The sequence below is a fragment of the Apteryx rowi genome, unplaced genomic scaffold, assembly GCF_003343035.1.
Source record: "Apteryx rowi isolate R43461 unplaced genomic scaffold, aptRow1 scaffold_463, whole genome shotgun sequence".
Lineage (NCBI taxonomy): Eukaryota > Metazoa > Chordata > Aves > Apterygiformes > Apterygidae > Apteryx > Apteryx rowi.
This window is the reverse complement of record NW_020450720.1, coordinates 347,302-366,034: the sequence shown is the minus strand read 5'-3', so window position 1 is coordinate 366,034 and position 18,733 is coordinate 347,302. Positions and strand designations below refer to the sequence as shown.

Sequence of the window (18,733 nt, the reverse complement as noted above, 5' to 3'; positions counted from 1 at the left end):
GAAAATCAAATTGGGAATATGGACTTTCAAATGTTCTTCAGGCACTATCAACACATGCACTGATGAGTGGGTATGAGTCAACCTTTAATGCCTACTAGACATCTCTGCAAACTAAGTGGGAATGTTTTTTATTTATCTTTTTACAAGCTGGTTAGCCTGGATGCTGCTCAGTCAATATGCACAAGTGACACTATTAAACATTTGATACTCCTTGCCCATTAAATGGACAAGATGAGGCCTTTTCATGATGCTCAGTGAGGTGTCATTTCCATTTTAAAGTCTGGTGCTGGCAAAAATGGGAGTGATTATCCAACACATTTGGAGTTTTCACTTGCAAAGTTTGCCGTGATTTGACTGACTGCTGCCACTGCCTCTTCTTGGTGTGTTTAGTTTCAAATGTGAAGTTGAAATGAAATGGGAAAAGAAAGCTTTGATGTGAGCAGTGTCAAAGTTAAGGGGAGGTGCTGGTACTGCATGGGCACTTTTCTATGAAAATGATGTAGCAAACATAGGGGTAAATGGTGATAGCAAACAGAGGCTTTATGAAGTACTGTGCATACTGTAAACAGAAAGCAAACAGAAAGGGCAGCTGGAGCCAAAACAAGAAATTCGTTTGAGGTCTGCAATAACTCAGATCGGTCTGGGTCGCAGTGCCATCCGGTGGGGTCTCCCCTTCGGCGAGGCTGGGGCGGGCAGGGGCGATGGGGCCCTGTGAGGGTTGGGGGGCAGGAGGTGCCGCTGCAGCCCCCTGCGGCTCCGGCGATGCCGACCTGTGCCGATCGGCTGGTAAGTGGCTGTGTGTCAGCGAAAGGCCTGACCTCAGGACTGTCTGAGGATTTTTGGAGGCCAAAGGCACAGCATCGGCAGGGAAATCCGGGGTCTAGTTGCCTCAGGAGCCCTTTAAACTGAGTCCTATTTTCATGTCTGAGCTATGCCGGAATATAAACCTTGATGTCTGTGTTTGAAATGCTTGTGCACACTGCCATTAGTTGTATAGACAAAACAGGCTGTTCAGAGCTTCAGTGTTGCCTTCTTCTTGACACTGGCTCTCCTAGAAAGGTCAGTTCACTGTTGAACTGGCTGTTTCCAGATTGTGGGATTTTATGGGCAATTTTTTATCTCAAGGAAGTTCCTTGTTTCTCTGACATGATCTTCCGTCAGGCCTTTCAGTCTTTCATCATCTTGAAAACTACATTTATGAATTATTATGCAATGCAAGAAGTTGTTTAATATCTTTTTTCATATCATATCTACCCTACCGGAAGATCACATGCTTTCAGTTAGTGGCTTGGCAAGCAGCTAAAGCTGGCAGTAGTTAATCYTAGTAGCCACAGCTTGCACAGTATTGCCTCACTGGCCTTGGCAGCCAAACTCTCGTCCCAGGAACGCCCTCCTGCAGCATTGCATGCTGGCAAGGTGAAAAGCATGTGCTTGTCCTTAGGACTGTCTTGCACCAGTTGGCTCCAGTTCCAGGGCTGGTTACAAGCACATGCTACAGCTGATCGAAGACTGGCAGAAACAAGTTCTGATAGTATCTTTTTTATGAAAACACCAGCAACTGCTGAACCACTCATTAGTTTTTAATGTACAGTTTAGATATATGAGATAATATCTGAGGATTAATGAGTGAGTTAGTTAGGGAGAGAAGTAGAATTCATAGATGCAGTAATAGTTAGAAGTGCTGGACTGCATATCATAAATCAGCAGGTTTGAAAGTCCCAGGTCCTCCCTCCCTTCCCAGTGTGAAGGCCTGAATGTCGCTTATGTCTGGCCATATTCTGACTAGGAGAGGAGCTTATCTGAGACAGCCAGAGGGGTTTATGGTCTATTAAATTCAGGAGAGACTAACCCAAAGCCCTGGATCCAGGTGTCTCTATACTTCAGGAGCTGAACCTTGGTTGGGATTGGGGGACACAGCCAGCCAGGAATGAAGGAGTCAGGCACAGGAGCAACTGTGGGGTAGCTGTGTTGGAAATCCATGGCTTACTCTGGTTAGATCATTGCCCAGTTTCCAGGACTGTCACACTGACATCTTTCCTGGGCATTAACCACTCCCTTAATTCTCATGTTAACTAAACACAATGGTGAATTTGATGTGACATGCAAACATCAACTACTTATGCTTGTGTAGGAATAAAGATAAGTTACTGACACTCTCACAGTAGGAATTAATGATTTAGGATTGCAAAGGACACAGCCTCATGACTGCTGGAAGATATTAAATCTTAGCTTCATTTACTGCTTGGATTCACTGCACAATAAAAAATAAGTTGTTAAAGACATGCGTAGTTTCTTACCATTGCATGCATCAGTGCATTTTACAAACAGTGAGGTTGTTTGTACTGTCAGTTATTTTTCTGTGTTTATTCCTGCCTTACAATGTATAAGTAATGAATGTATTGCCGATCAGCTGTGGGATTAGAAGGCTCCTGTTTCCATCCATCTCCTCAGCACCCAGATGGACTAGATGCATGGCTGCTTTAGGGCCTGAAGTGGGGAGCTGGGATGACTTTCTGGGCTGTAACATGTCTTAGGGCAATACTAAGAGCTGGTGAAACTGGACAAAGAAGGATCATTCCAGTGTAAGAAAAGTTGCAGACCAAGCTGACAGGCTGAGAGGAGGATGTTAGATCAAGCGTTATGTATGTCTGTAGGTGTAAATACATAAAAAGGTAGGATAGTGACTTCTTCAGTTTATGGCCTGGGGTAGCAACTACCGATGGGCTGTAAGATGCTGTACTTCTCACTTACTGCTTATGGTGATTTCCATTCTCATAAGCTATTCCCAACCCTCAGAGCAAAACTGTTACTATTGCCTTGCACTGTAACAAAAGCTGGATAYCAGAGAAAAAAATTTTAAGATAATCTTTTTAACCAGGCTGTTTATTGCACATACAAGAGCATACTGATGTTTGTGCAATTAAAAGAAGTAAGCTCCAGGTTTAATTTGTGGCCACTGTCTATTGCTCTGCATGTGATACTTGGCTTTCTGTTAAACCTGTTTCTCCTCAGCTGCATTATGCACCATTAACTACTTGTCTGCATTTTTCTTCCAGTCGGGCTGCCTATATAAGCTATCTAAAGTCATAGGAGTACAGCTCTGTGGTTCGTTTTGTTTTCTAGACAATATGAAACTGTTCTGTTTGCATGGCAAGCTGTTTGGCTTGACTAGAAATAGGCCAAAGCAGAGAGTCACAGCTGTCGAGGGAGCAATCTGCCACTTGTCATAGCTCCCTATTTTCCAATCTCCTTCATGTCAGTAGTCTTTCATTTCAGCACTGCAAATGCTGTGCATGCTCCCCATGGCATCCACTGCGGTAACATACTCTGTGATATACAGCAGTTGGTTGAACAGGATCTAAACGTCCTAGCAAGACAGATTAGGACTCTTGTGCTGATAACAATTTGCGGTTCAAAGAGAAGACCAGTCCAAAAGCTCCTAACGGACACCAAAGGGCAGTCTAGTGCAGAGGAGCAGGCCCTGGGAACATACCCTCCTGGTGAGCCACAGCAGAGTCCTTCACTGCCCATCTGTGGGTCTCAGTTGTAGCCAACTGCTCTGTCACGTGGCAGGGTTTCACTATGTGCTATTTTTTATTGTCTTTTGCCAGCTGGCTGTATTTTTACTGATAAAGCAGCTTGCTTCTAAGTTGGGGTCTTCACCTGCATGCTAAGACTTGCCGTTCCTCACCGGAGCAGGCACTGGATTGAGATGGAGTGCAAACTGTGTCTTGAGGAAAATGGGCACTTCCAAACTTGCTGATTGCCTGATATTTCACCACAGAACAGGACAACTGACTGGAATACCCTAATTCAGGAATACACTTTTAGGGGTTCAGATTGGGAGCCTCTCTTGCCTGAGTCAACTCTCGGATTTACAAGAGCACGTGACAGGGATCGTGTTGGGCACAGTCTAAAACTCCCTCCAAGTGCTTATATTGGCTTGCTCAGAGTATGTTTTCAGAAGCCTTCAGTTCTCTTGAATTGCTGGGTCGATTACAAACTGTTACAGTACAGTGTTTAAACACTAGGCTAAACTATGTTGCTTAGAATAGGTTAAGCAGCACCCATAAAAGAAGCAGACTGAATGCCACATTTACAGTGGCTGTAACTAAAACTAGTTAGAAATAGTTCTGATTTTGGCATATATGTGAGTAAGAAATCCAAATATACTTCCAGTTAATTTCAAGCCGTTACATTCTGTTTCTGTGCAAATGACTTGGTCGGGTATCTAGACTTGCATGTGGGGGGTATATGCAATGAATAAGAAACTGAGTATATGCCAAGCTCAATGCTAACCTTTTTGGTGCTAATAGATCACATGAATTAACAGAGGTCATCAGTCACCTGTGTTTATGTAAATTAAACAGGATAGTGATGAGGTAGACATGCTGCTTTATAGTGAACTGTAGGTGTAAAGATTTGCCTTGGTCCCTGCGTTCTGTGCAAAGGCATGGCTTTTTCTGTATAATTTTTAGGACATGAGAATCACCTCCTTGTGAGCAGGCTCCAAGAGTTCATTCAGAGTGTGACTAACATTAATCATAGGCGCTGCATTTGCTAGAACGGTAGAATTGCGCAATGGAGCTGTGGAAAGTTTTCCTAAATTTGTGAAAAATTGATGGCTGTCTTATCTTCAGTAGATAATATTTGGGATTGCTTTTTGCTAAATCAAGTAGATGGGGAAAGGTGGGGACAGAAGTAGGTCGCTTACTTCACTCAGCTTAAATTTACCACAGCCCATTCCTAACAAGGCAGCGACCTGGTGAGGACTCTGGGTTTTGAAGACATGGTCTGGGAACCAGCCCTCTACACAGGGTCTTTGTCTGCTTCTGCACGAGCCATTCAGTGAGTAGCTCCTTTAATGAGCTTCAGCTAGTCATTATAATGCCAACTATCAACTCACCCTAACTCAAAGACTGGGGCACCAAATGCCTGGCTACCTGCTTCCCGCTTCCCAGGTCAATGGCTTCTTCAGCGTGTCCGTTCCCCCTCCCCAGCGCCCCTCACTTGGATCCTGTGTTCTTTGCAGAATTGCCAGAAAATAATATGAAGACACTGCGGGGGAATGAAAGGATGGGCTGGACATGGCCATTCAGTTTCCCATTTAGAAAAGAAGGGGAGATGTTCTTTTGACATTATACAACTTGTCTTTCCCTCATGGCTGGGGGCAGATGGGAGGGGAGCCCACCCCACTGTACCTTTCCTTTGCTTTTGCAGCCTGATGTGCAAGGATCCAGGAATTTGCAGAGCCCTCTGCAAAGCAGAGGCCTCTTGTTTTGGTCTTTGGCTCGAAGCAGTTTCTCCTCTGAGATGCTCTATCATGGCATTGACTGAGCAATAATGATATGGCATAAAATAGCATTTCACTGTGATTTTGTTCTGAGGCATATAGAAATTGAATTTCTAAGGCAGATAGAAGAGGAGCATTAGTGTTAGCTCTCTTCATCTGTGTGTTTATCCAGATATTGGCAGTACCCTTGTGGAGGAAGATCTCTCACCTTTTTCATGACAACCTTTGATTTGTCAGCCTGTCCTAGATTACACTTTATCAGGGACTCAAACCTTTCCCCACCATTAGAGTGGAGCTGAGGATCTAAGTCTTCACTGAATGGGGGAATGGAGGAGAAGAAGCGGTGACTATACGAATGATGTGCAACAAGAATTGGTATCAAAAATAGGCTCTGACAAATTTCCTTGCTGCCTGCCAGGATGGTGGCCTCTGCCACCACATGAAAAGTACAAATGGTACCCTACATTATGAAAGGTTACCTAGTAAAGTTGCGTGAAATAACAAAAGAATCTCAAAGGCAAAACCTTTTCTGTGGTCACTGCTGTGACTAACAGGGTTTCTCTGTACTCATTTAGAAGTGTGTTGAGGATATATTTGTGTGGGGGGAAGAGAAATGATCCCTGCAAGGTGGCAACAGCCCAGAGCAAATTTCCAGAGAAAGCTTCCAGCAAATCTGAAACGTGAATTCATGGTGCTCTCAGGTGGGCTTTATATAACAACTAAATAATAGGTATGCACTGGTGAGTCACTATATTTGTCCTGTCTGCACACACTGGAAAGCCCAAAAGTCTGGTTAAAAAAAGGGTCAAGCAAACAAGTCGAGAAGCAGAGTACAGCCAAGGAGGCATTCTGCTAAAGAGGGAACACAGCATTCTCCTCAGTGCTTCGCACTGCTGCTGGGTCCTGCCTTAAATAAGCCTCAGAATAACAGGACCATTTTTGTTGCTGGCATCACCATCAGTGTCTCTGCTCTGTCTGCTTCATTCACCACACCTGGTCTTGGTGTTGGCTCAAGAGCTGATCCCATGTTAAATGTGAGACACTGCAGGAGTAGCCAGAAAAAGGTCTTGCTGTAGGGAAGACAGAGGCCTTCAGATACTTGCATTGATTTCAGACTTGGGACTTTCCAGAGTCAGGGTGCTGAGTGACATGCAGAGATAAAGGGCACAAAAACTCCACAAAGTGAGGAGGCCTCCATGCCAAGGTGGAGGGGACGTACTCAAGGTGCAGTACAAGCAGGGCTGTGGGCAGTAGTCCTAGAAATGGCTGCTAAACATACAGATTGCAATAACTTTGTCTTTGCAGCTTTTAACAATACCTGGGAGATAAAAGCTGTGAAAGTATACGAAACAGGTACAGTTTGGGTGGTGGAGGCCACACTTCACCTCACTACTTAGTTAGCACCGAATCTGCAGAGGTTTGGGCCAATGAGGTTATTATTAGGGTTCTTGCTCTTTGGCATTGRATATCTTCTGTGCCACCTACAACACTTACAGACTGACATATTCATGAAAATGCCTCTAGAGAGCTCTATAGTTCCTCAGTTCTGGCCTTGCCTAATTACTAAGCTAGCAGGGTGGTAGAAGGGAATGAGCTGGGCAGGTGACCAGCAGTCTGCATGCTGGATTTCCCTTTCTGCTCTGACTCCTCTCTGCTTAATTTCTGTCTCTGCACCTTTGTAAACACCCGTAGGTGCTACACACTTCCCACATTGCAGGCAGCCAGACACATAAAGCAGTATGAATTGGGGAAGTTTGGGGAAATGGCCTCACTGCTGTGTTTCCTCCTTCCACTGGTGCCGTTGTGATCTTTGTTCTGAGCATAGAGGCTCGCTGCAGTGGATGCTGCTGTACAGACAATAAATGCAAAGTCCCCTTGTCACCTCTCCTCTAGCTTCATCAACACAGGCTGGCTAGAGTCACACCACAAGTCCTTGAATTTCTCGGAGTGCCTGCATGGCTCAGGGAAGTTATGTGTTCATTAACTTCTATGCAACTTTCTAGTTCTCCCTCTATTACAAAACAAAAACAAAGAACTAAGCCAAGTCTGCTCGTGATGGAAAAAAGAAAAAGAAAAAAAGCAACAAACAAACAAACCTAAAAACTCACTTTACAGCTTTTTCCAAAATATCTTTGAGCTGTCTGGAGTGACTCAGTGATGTCTGCTACACATCAGGAGATCTAAAGTGTATTTTAATATAAAACCAGAGAGATGAATATTAACTCTTCTTCAACCTCAACTCCAAATGTATTTATGGCTTAGCGTTCTGGGTTGGAACTGTTCTAAATCAACAGGAGAACCTATGCTTAAGCAACTTCAGGATGATTAAAATAGCCATCCCCACATGTTGGGCTTGCAGAATGATCTCTGCTGGTACAGAAACTCAAAGCAAGCTGCTCTCCAAGCAGTATTTTAGTAGCTTGGGGGACATAAAAAGCTCGCTTGGTTTGTCTTRCTGGTAAACATTTTGCCAATCATATGTTGGCACTAAAAGCCAATTTGAAAGAAGTCAGTGTTGTAGTTTTCCAGAAATGTAAATCTCAATAATAACAGCAAAGGACAGGGAGCTGGGGGTGGGGGAAAAGGGAGAATGAAATGGGGGCCAGTTCTTTGCATGAAGGCATGAAAAATAGGTGTTTTCTGAATGAAGTTTACTCTGCTTATATTTTAATAATATGTTCCAAAATCTTTAAAAATGTTAAGTGTCCTCCAGCAATGTAGAGAGTCCACATCTTCTGCCCTTACTCCCGGGGGAAGGCAATGCAGTGGTGGTGCAGCTGCGGCTTTGAAGCTCTCCACAAAGGGATCTTTGAGGCAGCCCCTGGCACATGGGGCTGCTGGAGTCCTTCCACCAGCTTATTTACTCCAGGAGTCTTGTGTCTGGAGCGGCAATGTGACATTTCATACATAGCTATAAACACATTATCCTAGCAAATAGGATAAAAGGGAACCAGCATAAACTAGCACCGTAGATTGTAAATATTGCTGAATATCTTCTATGATTACAGAACCATGGACTGCTGCAAACCATTTGCCTACAGAGGTGCTGCTGGGAGAGGTAATAGCTGCTTCCCTGACAGGCAGTGAACAAAGAGTTTTCCACATTAGCCGAACAAATCTATCCAGATGATGGTGAGTCAGACTGGTTTTTAATTTCACTGCTCAGCCCTTAGTGAAACGTCTTCACAATTCCTGATGACTTGTAGCTAGCTAAATAATTATAAATGTGAATCATTAAAACTCTGAAATGTAGGCCCTTCTGAAAAAAGAACAACTTACATCAGATACAAGCAGCATATGCCAGCAACACATCCTAAAAGTACACAATGCACATACTTGCAGGAAAAAGTAAAGTCTGCAGATAGTCCTGAGTCTTACCTTTATTGTGCATAGATAAGTTGTGGTTTCACACTGCTAATGGTTTTACAACACTGTCAACAATATCTACTCATTTTCCCACATTTCAAGGTGAAGTACCAATTCTCCTTCTGTAGTTAACATCCAGAGCTGACTTTAGACTTTAGCAAAATAGCTGCTTGGGACAGCAGGCTGCCGGCAGCAGAAATGCCTGTGCCACAGCCCTAGGCAACCAGTCGGGCTGCGGCTGTGGCTGCGGTTCTGGGAGAAGGGGACACGATGGATATAGCAAAGTTTGGAGTCAGGCTGACCAGCAGCCCAGCAGCGGTAGTTGCTGTCCCCCTTTTTTTCTTCCCTTCCTCTGCTCATGGCAGGGGTGGCCTTGTCCCAGCCTTTTACCATAGGAATGGCAAATGCAGTGTTGCTTATGCTGCTGAGAAGCCTTAGTGAGAAGTCAGGCTTGTTAACCTCTGTTTCCTTAGGGAAAGACAGTAATATAAAGCTTTACCTTCTTGCAGAAATACTGAGAGCAATGGTGTAAAACTTAAGCCCAGAATTTGGGAGCAAGATTGATGATTACAAGGCATGCCTATGAACACCTAAATACTATGGCTATTAAATCAGCCTTTGATCTACTACTGCTGCTGCATTTACCCATCAAAAGAAAAATATCCTACGTACAGCAAGCATGTCTTGATTATTCTGACTTCAAAGTTCTGGCCCTTATGTACTTCGTAAACTTCTAGTTGAAAGATGTTGAACTGGATGTGCTGCTTAACTATCTTTATGTGGCCAGTGATGGGGCAGTGAGGGACCACAAAATGTGGCAGGTCTTACCAAGCTTATTCATTTACTGGCTGGAACATCTATTCTGGTCACTGTTACTAAAACGCACTTTTAACAAAAGGGAATCATCGTAATGATAGGTTTTGCTTCAGTTATGTGTCACCTTGGATTCTTTTAGGCATACAGATCTCAGAACATACAGAAATGCACGTTAACATGGTACAGTGTCACTGGGAATTGGGGATGTTTGCATTACATGGGAATGGATGAGTTACTAAGTACTTCCTGAGGGAATGCCAGTAAATCTCTTTTCATGGTGCATCGTAAACTCCTAGCTATACAGGCATTACAGAAATCAACCTGGTTAATTATAGAGTCTAGCAGGTAGAGGAATAGTAATGTCATCCTGTAGATATTTTTAAGTGGGTGGCTTAACTATATTGAGTCTAATTGTACAGGAGACTGAGTGAAAGAAATAGTAGTCATTGCAAATTTAAAATTCTGTAAAATTACTTCAAATAATTTTCTTGAATGTGATTTGTATCATACCACACACTGATTTCCTGATCCTCTCTGGTCCCCCTCCCCCAGCAAAATTCCATGCATTTAAATGGCTAAAAATATATTTGGGTGCTGACCTTGTTTAGTGTGAAGCAAGTCAAAATCCCAGAAAAGGAAGACTGCCTAATATGGTAAAAAATATGTCTGTGATGGTTTGACTCCAAATCTCCTCTATAACTCAGCCACATTTCTGTTCCTCAAAATTCAGGGCTGTCTGTGTCAGCAGTCCATAGAAGCCCTTTGATCAAGGCACTGAACAGCTGCTGGCACAGTCACATTTTGCCATAGTGAGTAAATCAGTGTAGTGTTTGGAGCTTAGCTAGACTGCTTGGAAAGCTCTGCTAGTGTTCGCGGGAGAGCTCCATGGATTCTTACTTCAGAACAAGCTGCACAACTCCCTCTCACTGTATTTTACTGTCTCCATTTCAAGTTCCAGCTAGAACAGAAAAATTTCAGGAGACCTCATTCAGTCCTTGAATTAGATGTCAAGGGAAAGGAGTGAGGAAAGGAAATCTGAACCAATGGTCCTCTTTTTATAATTCAGATTGCTAGTGAACATTGYGAATAACTGAACCTGAAGAATAACATAATAAGAAATAATAAATTCCTAGTCACATGGCCAGAAAATTCCTATTTCCCTGGTCCAACGAGCTGGTCTCCAGACAAGATAAAATACTGCCATTTGCAATCTAACACAAATCTCATTCAGCACAGTCATCAGTTGTGTCTATGCACTGTCTTTGTGTACGGTGGCAAGTTTTTCTCAGTGATACTTTGCTCTGGAGTCAAAACTCTTCAGAATCAAGATACTCTGAGACACCAGCATCTTTATGTTAATATCTACAGCTCATGGTGGCCAGTAAAGAAGGACCAAGGTCTGATACATCCCAGTATGGTACGAGAAATAGAAGAAATAGTAGAAATAGTAGAAACGATTAGTAGGAATAGTAGAAACATCCCAGTACAGTACGAGAAATAGTAGGCTGCAGTATTCTTTAACCAAAACTAGAATCAAGTACGTGCAGCAGCGAGGCAGGCGGGATGCCTTTGTAGCTTACAGCAAACAAAGAAGCAAAAATAGCTTGTTGAGTATTTTGGCTATCAACAGTCTTGTTTAATGTAGGGGGAAAAGTGATACAGTTTGTATACGGTTACAATTCACAGACACGCACAATACTTTTACTGTAGTTGTATTCTACACAGAAATTACAGATGTTAGAAGTGGAAAAATCCTATTAGTTCACCCAGTTTGTCCTGGGACTTTCCCTACAGAACATTTTTAACTGTTTGGCATGGGACTTCAGAAATTAATTAAAAAATTTCCTTTACAAGCTCTTTTCACAACCAAATAATTTCACATTTTGTTTCTTCAAATTTATTTGAAATAACATCATTCTTTACCATCTCATTCGCTCCCTGGCCCTACCATTATTATCATACAAGTTCTTTTTTTAAATTCTTGTGACTGGATTGTTGTCTATTTTCCTTATATTTGTTAATAAGCTAATAATAGTGGTGAAATTCAAAATCTGCATGTCATTTAAATACACAGTGTTTGTGGCATAGTAACTTCAGTGGTTTTGCCCATGTGACATGAGAAACAGTATGTGTGAGTTTTAGGTTCTGGAATTACTCAAGTGCTTTTGAACAGTTTCCCCTTCCTTGATTGAACGGACTGGCTAATCCCAAGTATCCCATTTTCCCACCACATAGGTGGTACTGAGTCCTCTGGTAACAGACTGCTTGGAGAGCCCCCTCTGCCCTCCAAGACACTATCTATCTAAACTGAGCTGCCTACATCTTTTTTAAATATGCCCGTGGTTATCTCGCTTGCCTAAAATTAGTGTGTCAACCCTGGTCAGTTGTGATGAAGAGAAATTAGTCACACCGGCTACAGAGTATTCTGTCTGGATTAGGACAGGATGAAATAAAGCCTCATGATCTTGAAAGTAGCTTAAGCACAAGCACACAATCATGATTATATATCACCATTGTATTTCCAAGATTGCATTTGGAAAGATTGGTGCAGGAAATGTACACAGCTGACTACAGGAAAAGCTGGGGAACCTAAAGGCCAGTGACATGCGGGTCACCCTGCTGGCGTCACTCTGATGCACTTGCGTTATTGAACAGACTCTGGAGGACAAAGCAACAATTGATGAAGCTGCTGTTGAAAGCTGCATGACATATGAGAACTTTCAGGCATGTTTTTAAGCATGAATTTAAAATAATCCCTTGTCTGTACAAGTAACACCTTAAGAAAGCAATGCAGAGAATTTTAAAACAATTCAGTTTATTCGCATCATTTATTTTTTACACCTCTCTTGGTTTGTTAAAAAAGACAAAACAACAGAACAGTCACATTCGCCTTTATTTATACCGTGCGGTGTGATCAAGCCATGACAGGGCAGATAAAGCAAAGTCTGGATCAGAGGCATGACAGGAAAAATGTTGCCTTTGTTCAGTAGGTTGCCTCTGGAGTGCTTGGAAAAGTGGTATAAAATTAGCATCAACTCTCAGAAATCGCAGCTCTGGGAGATTATCTGAGTATCTGTTGTTTTCCATGAAAACAAGAATTCTGGTAAAAAGATTGCAGCTTTTTGCTTGTCTGTTGCACTACTCCCTTTCCCCTCTACTACTGCTTTCTTTTCTGCAGCTACAGGGAACTGGAGCCAGGCCCTCAGGATTTCAATCCCTTCATCTGGCAGCTCAGGTTGCAACAGATTTCTTACTTTTTGCATTCACACTTGGCATTCTTAACACTATGTTGCAATCTGCAAGGTTATTTTGGAGGGCTTTTTAATACTAAGACACTGTTTGTTTGCACAGAGGAGCACCCATTCTAGAGGACTTTGTCACCTCAAAGTAGCCTTCCAAAATATCCCTTTTCAGGGACTGGATTTTGCAGGTGTGCTCAGCAATGGGAAAATAAAATCTGTTCCAGCAGACATCATGGAATACCAAGCTGTCAAGGTGAGGAAAATGCTCCATCTTTCTGGGTAAACATAAATCATGAGAAAGGACATGTGTTTTCTGATAGTAGCACATGAACAAATTGTGCCTTCAGCCCACTCTGAATCATTGGTTTGAAGAGAGAAACAACCTTTTGATGTCATTTAAAAGAAACATATGAAGACAGTTTGTCAGCTGGGTGAACACAATTTAAGTTAATGGAACAACTCCCAATTTATACTAACTGGGGAATGTGACCCATAATTCTGATGTACATGATTCAGCCCACATGATCCAATAGTATGCAATTGCTTTGGCCAGTTTCCTTCTCTTTTGTGTGTTTTAGGGAACACAGCTGTTCTGCAGACCTCATATACATACCTGAATTTGACTTCAGAAAAAAATAATAACCTTCTGCTCTGATGGAATCTCAAAACAGCCTAATACAATTATACTGCTGTAGTAAATGTTATTCTGCACGAGAAGCAACTCATTTAGAAATGAGGGATCCCTCCTCAGTGTTGGAGAGAACCATTAACCTCATGGAAGCAGAAGTTCAGGTAGTTTCTTACAGTGCCAGTGTAAGCAGGGGGCAGCGAAGGAGATCAGTTCTCTCCTTTGGCATTACCTGGTACCTTTGCACAACGCTTGTGTCATACCGCCCCCTCAAGGTACATGTACAGAAGTGTCCAAGCTCCTTCCAAGCAGGTCATCCCTAATTTTTCATCTGCTTTAATCTGACAGTCTAAATATCATCACAGATGCTTCTTCTGGGCATTTGCCTAATTCTAGCTTTTTGTCCTTCATCTAGAGCATCTTGCCTTCTAGAGAAAAATCTTAGACCATGTAAAGGGAGCTACTTGCTGTGGTGTTTTGATCAAACGCTGAAAAAGAGCATGACCTTTATTTTCAGAGGATGTGCAGGAAATGGAAATAGATTTGTTAATGAGACAACATGCTGCCGGAAGTGCGCTTGTGGTATGCAGCGTGCTGTAGCTTACTTTCATACACAGATGCATGCAACTAAGCTTCTGGCCGTGGTACAGATGGTATGTAACAAACAGAGGTGTGAAGCCAACCTCCAGTAAAGGTTGCATTAAGCTGAGACCTTCTCTTAAAACTTACCCATATTCTGCTGGTTTCTGTTGATATTTTCCATGCCAGTTGTCTGCCTCAGAGTTGCATGCTAATCTGCACTGACTAAAGAATTCATTTCCTTGTGGGTTTCTGTATAGTCCCCATGCTGTCATAACTGAGTCACCACCATCATATCTGAATGTTTCACTTTTACACCTCTGGGAAATAGGGAACTATATGCTAATTGAATCTGATACGCAGAGAGGTGAAAGCCCAAACTATCAAGTTTCTACTAGGTCGGGACAGGCATGTATTGTTTTCCAGAGTATTCACTGCTTTATGTGTTCAGAGCAAAACACTTGCTGATATCCTTTTCAGTTATGAGTGCAAACTCATTCCACATATTCTGAGCTGACCATCCAGAAAAGAAGCAGCATGCCATGGAAGAGGGTGTTCTTTTTGTCTTTAATTTAATCTAGAAGTTCAAGCTAGATGTCTAGCCATAGAGAGAGGAAGACTGCAATGTGTGTGCTCTGAATAGAGCTGGCCTCTTTTCCTTGATTGTAGTTGAAAAGGAGGTTAGGCTTCTACATTAAGTACCTATGGCAGACAGGTCTCCGTAGTAAAACTTCGGTTTAAATAACTTGCCCAGTGATATGCAGGAATTCTGCGGCAAAGAGTGAGTTAGATTCTAGTTCTTCAGGTTAGCATTCATTCCACTTCTCCAGTGTCCTCCCTTCCTCATGCCATGCTCACCAGCTTCTACAGCAAACGAGGAAGTCATCCTCAGCAAGTCTGCCCCACTTGATCCACTGAGTGATGTTCATCTAGTGACCCTGAAGGAAGCTAAGATCACATGGAAAATTCTGCTATTGTATCATTAGACCGCATCATAATGCATACACAAGGGAGGCAACTTAATGCTGCACTACTAACACTTTTGAATATTTAAGATCACCGGTCTTATTCTGAGAAGTAAATAGAACTGAAGAACCCTGCAGGTAAACTTGGTGTAAATACTAGGAATACACACAGGATACCGATTTAGGGCCAAATTTTAAGCCCTCAGATGGAGCCTATGGCATAGATGGATGGCTACATATATCTCATGGGGGTATAGTGTGGAATATCTTTCTTGAAGTAGAGATGATGTGCTATAATATCAAATAGGTATATCTAATTTATAATGCTAACTCATAGCCTCCTGTTCTGCAATGATTTGCATTTGTTATGAGCATGTGTGTAGGATTTACCTTAGCTATCATCTAAATTAGACTGATCTGAGGAAGGATGGGAGCAAGAGATGGGACTCCAGTTCCAAATCAAGTGGTTTGTACTCATGGAATCTTATTCAAAAAGCAAATGGAAAAGGAAGATTGTAATCTGAATTCTTCATCATCAATATCCAGAGCTCCTATTCCAGTTTTCCCTTGTATTCAACATGTATGCCTCCAGTGCAAGTCACTTAAAACTACTCTTCTTCTAGTAGTGCTTTTGAGATCCAGATGCTCACAGAACTGGATTTGGTTGTTTTTCAATAGGCAAATAGGTTGCATTACAAATATATTTATTCTTCTTCAGAAATGTCCCTAAATGCAACTTCATACATGCAGTAGCTGCTGTGCACCATGGCTTTCCAACAGATGGAAACACCCTTACTTAAATATTTATCTTGGCAATTAAAGAAAAAAAAAAAGGCTACCACCTTTGCTATAGGCATTACAAATAAAATGGAGACACATGCAAATATTTGGGCAAGGTTACACTGTTTAAAGTGCTTTACTGAATGGCTGTCAACACGCAAATGAAAGGAGGAATTAAACTCCATTTATTATCATGCATAGGAACAAGGTGTCAAATGTATATGGATTTTAGCTCTTAAGTGTGAAACATCGGGGAGGAAGATGAAGGACCTGATTTTGGTAAGCTGACACCTTTTTATTTAGTAGTTCTTCACAGCTAAATGCTGTCTGGAGAAGTTATGACTTTGGTGTCTTTCATTCTAAGGACTGCTGTGCTTAGCAGAGCTTTGTAGTCCCTACCAGCCTCCCTGCAATTCCAAACCCTTGTGTTCTTTTGTTATGGAGATCTTAATAGCTCCACAGCAGGGGAGAAGGGAGATTTTTCTTTGTGCATCATATTGCAGGCCGACTAGTCCCATCTTAAAATAAAGGTCATAGATGATGGTCAAAGGGCTCTTAAATTAAACCAAAGACATGTTTTTTTCTCTGAAAAGTTTGTAGCCTTCTGGAATAGGAAATCTTAGAGAAAGCAGAACATAATCCTTATATCTGTAAACATTTTTGTGGCTGTCTTTCTTCCATAGTTCCCTATGCCCATTACAGTTTTGCTGCCATGGATCATGCCTGTTCACCTTCTCTGGAACCCTCTTTTTCAGAAATAGTAGCACTCTTTCACCTATTCAACCTATTTTTCTGTTAAATCCACTGGTTCTTGGGGAAACAAGATGAAATATAAAGTTACAGCATAGCCCCCTCTACTTGATTCCTACCTAATATTTTGGCATGGCCCAGGACAAAAGAAAGGTGATTTGGAAATACTGTTCCCTTTCCCCAGACAAAGGAAGGGAACAATTTTCTACTTGGATTACATAAGATGACTAACTCTATTGTCACTTAATGTTAATACTATGGTTACCCTAATCCACAGATCATGATTTGGATGGTTCCAGTGCAGCACAGGCCTGCCTGAAAGTGCATTGCTTGTTGAGTCTTCTACTGTGGCACAACTACTGCAATGTAGGGCACTAGGTGTCCAGTAAGGTACCTGCAAAAAAACGAAGTCCCACCAAAGGAAAAATTTTCTGTTGTCAGAGAAGTCATATCAACCATATCAGCCCATCAATGGAGCTGTGCTACAGGCAGCTTTTGGCAACAACTGGCAACAGCAGAGTCTGTGGTTTTCTCAGACACTGGCTCTTCCGTGCTACTCTATGAAAAGAAATGTAAATATACTAAGATTATCTTCTCTCCAGTTAACCATGTGCTAACTTTTCTTTGCACTTGAGACGTGGTGTCACTGTGGGATGTGCTGCAGCTGGGATCTCACTATTTCCACTAGCCACTTTCCTTCTTCAGAAAAGATAAAGACACTATAATGCAAGTGTTTGAGAGAAGGGAGACATCCAGTGGGCAAAACTTGGTGAGAATGAGTTTCCATGGATGCGCAAATTTGCAAACTAGTCAATCTGTTAAAAGCCTTATATATAGCCGAAGTCATATTACAGTGACCTTTCAACTGATTGATAGTGAAAAATACAGCTCTAGATAAACTTGGCCTTTTTCTTATGTTCAGAGGGGCAAGAAGGGAGGATCTATTAGTACCTTGCCTGAAGATACTCTCCCAGCATGGTTATGTTTATAGAAACTCTTCTAAGGTAAAGTATCATAATTCTAYGGATTTCAATACACTGGCTTTAATGGAGCTCTAATAGCTCACCCTGGCAAGGATTCAATTCCCGTACCCGTGTATACTGTGCTGTTCTTTACAGGCAGGCCCCGTTTTTGTTTACTTATGAAAGGAGTTGGTTTTCCCTTCCAGGTATATTATGTCAACTGTAAAAAACATGAATGGGAGTGGTAAAGTGAAAGTAGATCATTAAAAGTATTTAAACATGTTTATTTTACTATATTTAATCCTTGTTGACCAGTTCCTTACTTCTGAAAGACTAAATATACTGGTAACATAATCCACAGGGTGAGATAAGAAGTGACTATTTTGGTTAAACTCTGGTTGCAAAATACGACTGAGAGAAGGCCAAGTCACGCTGCCACGCAGAGCACAAAACGAGGACAGAGCAATTGAGGTTTCTTCCTCTTGGTTTGTGTTAGGAGGGGTGGGCACGACGAGATCAAACATACCCATTGCTCAGAAAGACAGAAAGCAACTACAATCAACCTGCTGCTTTAATTTAATAAATGTCTTCTCCATTCTGTGGAGTGGGGGGAAAAAAACAAAGGGCAGAGAAAAAACAGAAGGATCCTTTTGCCAGTATATAAATGTACGAACACAACCACCTTCTTGGTCCCTGGGCTTATACAAGTAATTCTTAGATCTGTATCAAAGTTCTGTTATGTAAAACATTTTTGATATTCTGTACTTCTCACAATCCTTTTTTGCTCTACTTACACAGCATTTATTAGAAAACCATACAAATACGTGTGTTCTTCACATGGCAAAAGAAAAGGCGCAGAACTCCTGGTGCGCGGGAGGAGGACGGTTCCTCGGGGAGGAGATGCCCGCCGCCTCAGCCGCTGCGGCGGGGGGCGCTTGAAGGGGGCGGCGTGGTTGGCCTCAGCAGAACGTGTGCACGGAGCCGCTGCGAGTGGGCAAACTGCTGAGCCATGAAGTCGTCGTGCCCTGCCCAGGAACGCTGGAATACAACGCCTGAGCTTTTATTTCCGCTTATCTTGCAGGTCGCAGCTGTAGAGATGGAGAATTCAGCAACAGGAGCCGAATTCGAGGCCGACTAACTGGTTAAGGCGAGGCCAGCCCACCTGCCCGTGGCCAGCGCAAGCCGAAGCCGCCGGCGCTCCCGCCGCTCTCCGCGGGGTGAGCGCCCCGCCGGGCTCCGGCGCGAGGGAGGGAGGGAGGAGGGGCAGGGCCCCGGCGGCGGCCCCCGAGCCCGCTGCCCGGCGCGGCCGCACCCGCACTACGAAGCTGCGAGCCGCCGCGGGGAGCGCGCGG

General features: G+C 42.8%; 1 protein-coding gene across 1 annotated transcript in view; it reads left to right on the top strand.

Moving 5' to 3' along the window:
- The first annotated feature begins 701 nt into the window (after positions 1 to 701).
- The window catches only part of USP3 (ubiquitin specific peptidase 3), a 60,668-nt gene continuing 42,636 nt past the window's right edge, over positions 702 to 18,733 (top strand). The window contains exons 1-2 of the mRNA XM_026077837.1: positions 702 to 786; positions 18,463 to 18,522. Of these exons, the coding sequence (XP_025933622.1) occupies positions 702 to 786; positions 18,463 to 18,522 (145 nt within the window). The remainder of the gene's footprint in view (positions 787 to 18,462; positions 18,523 to 18,733) is intronic.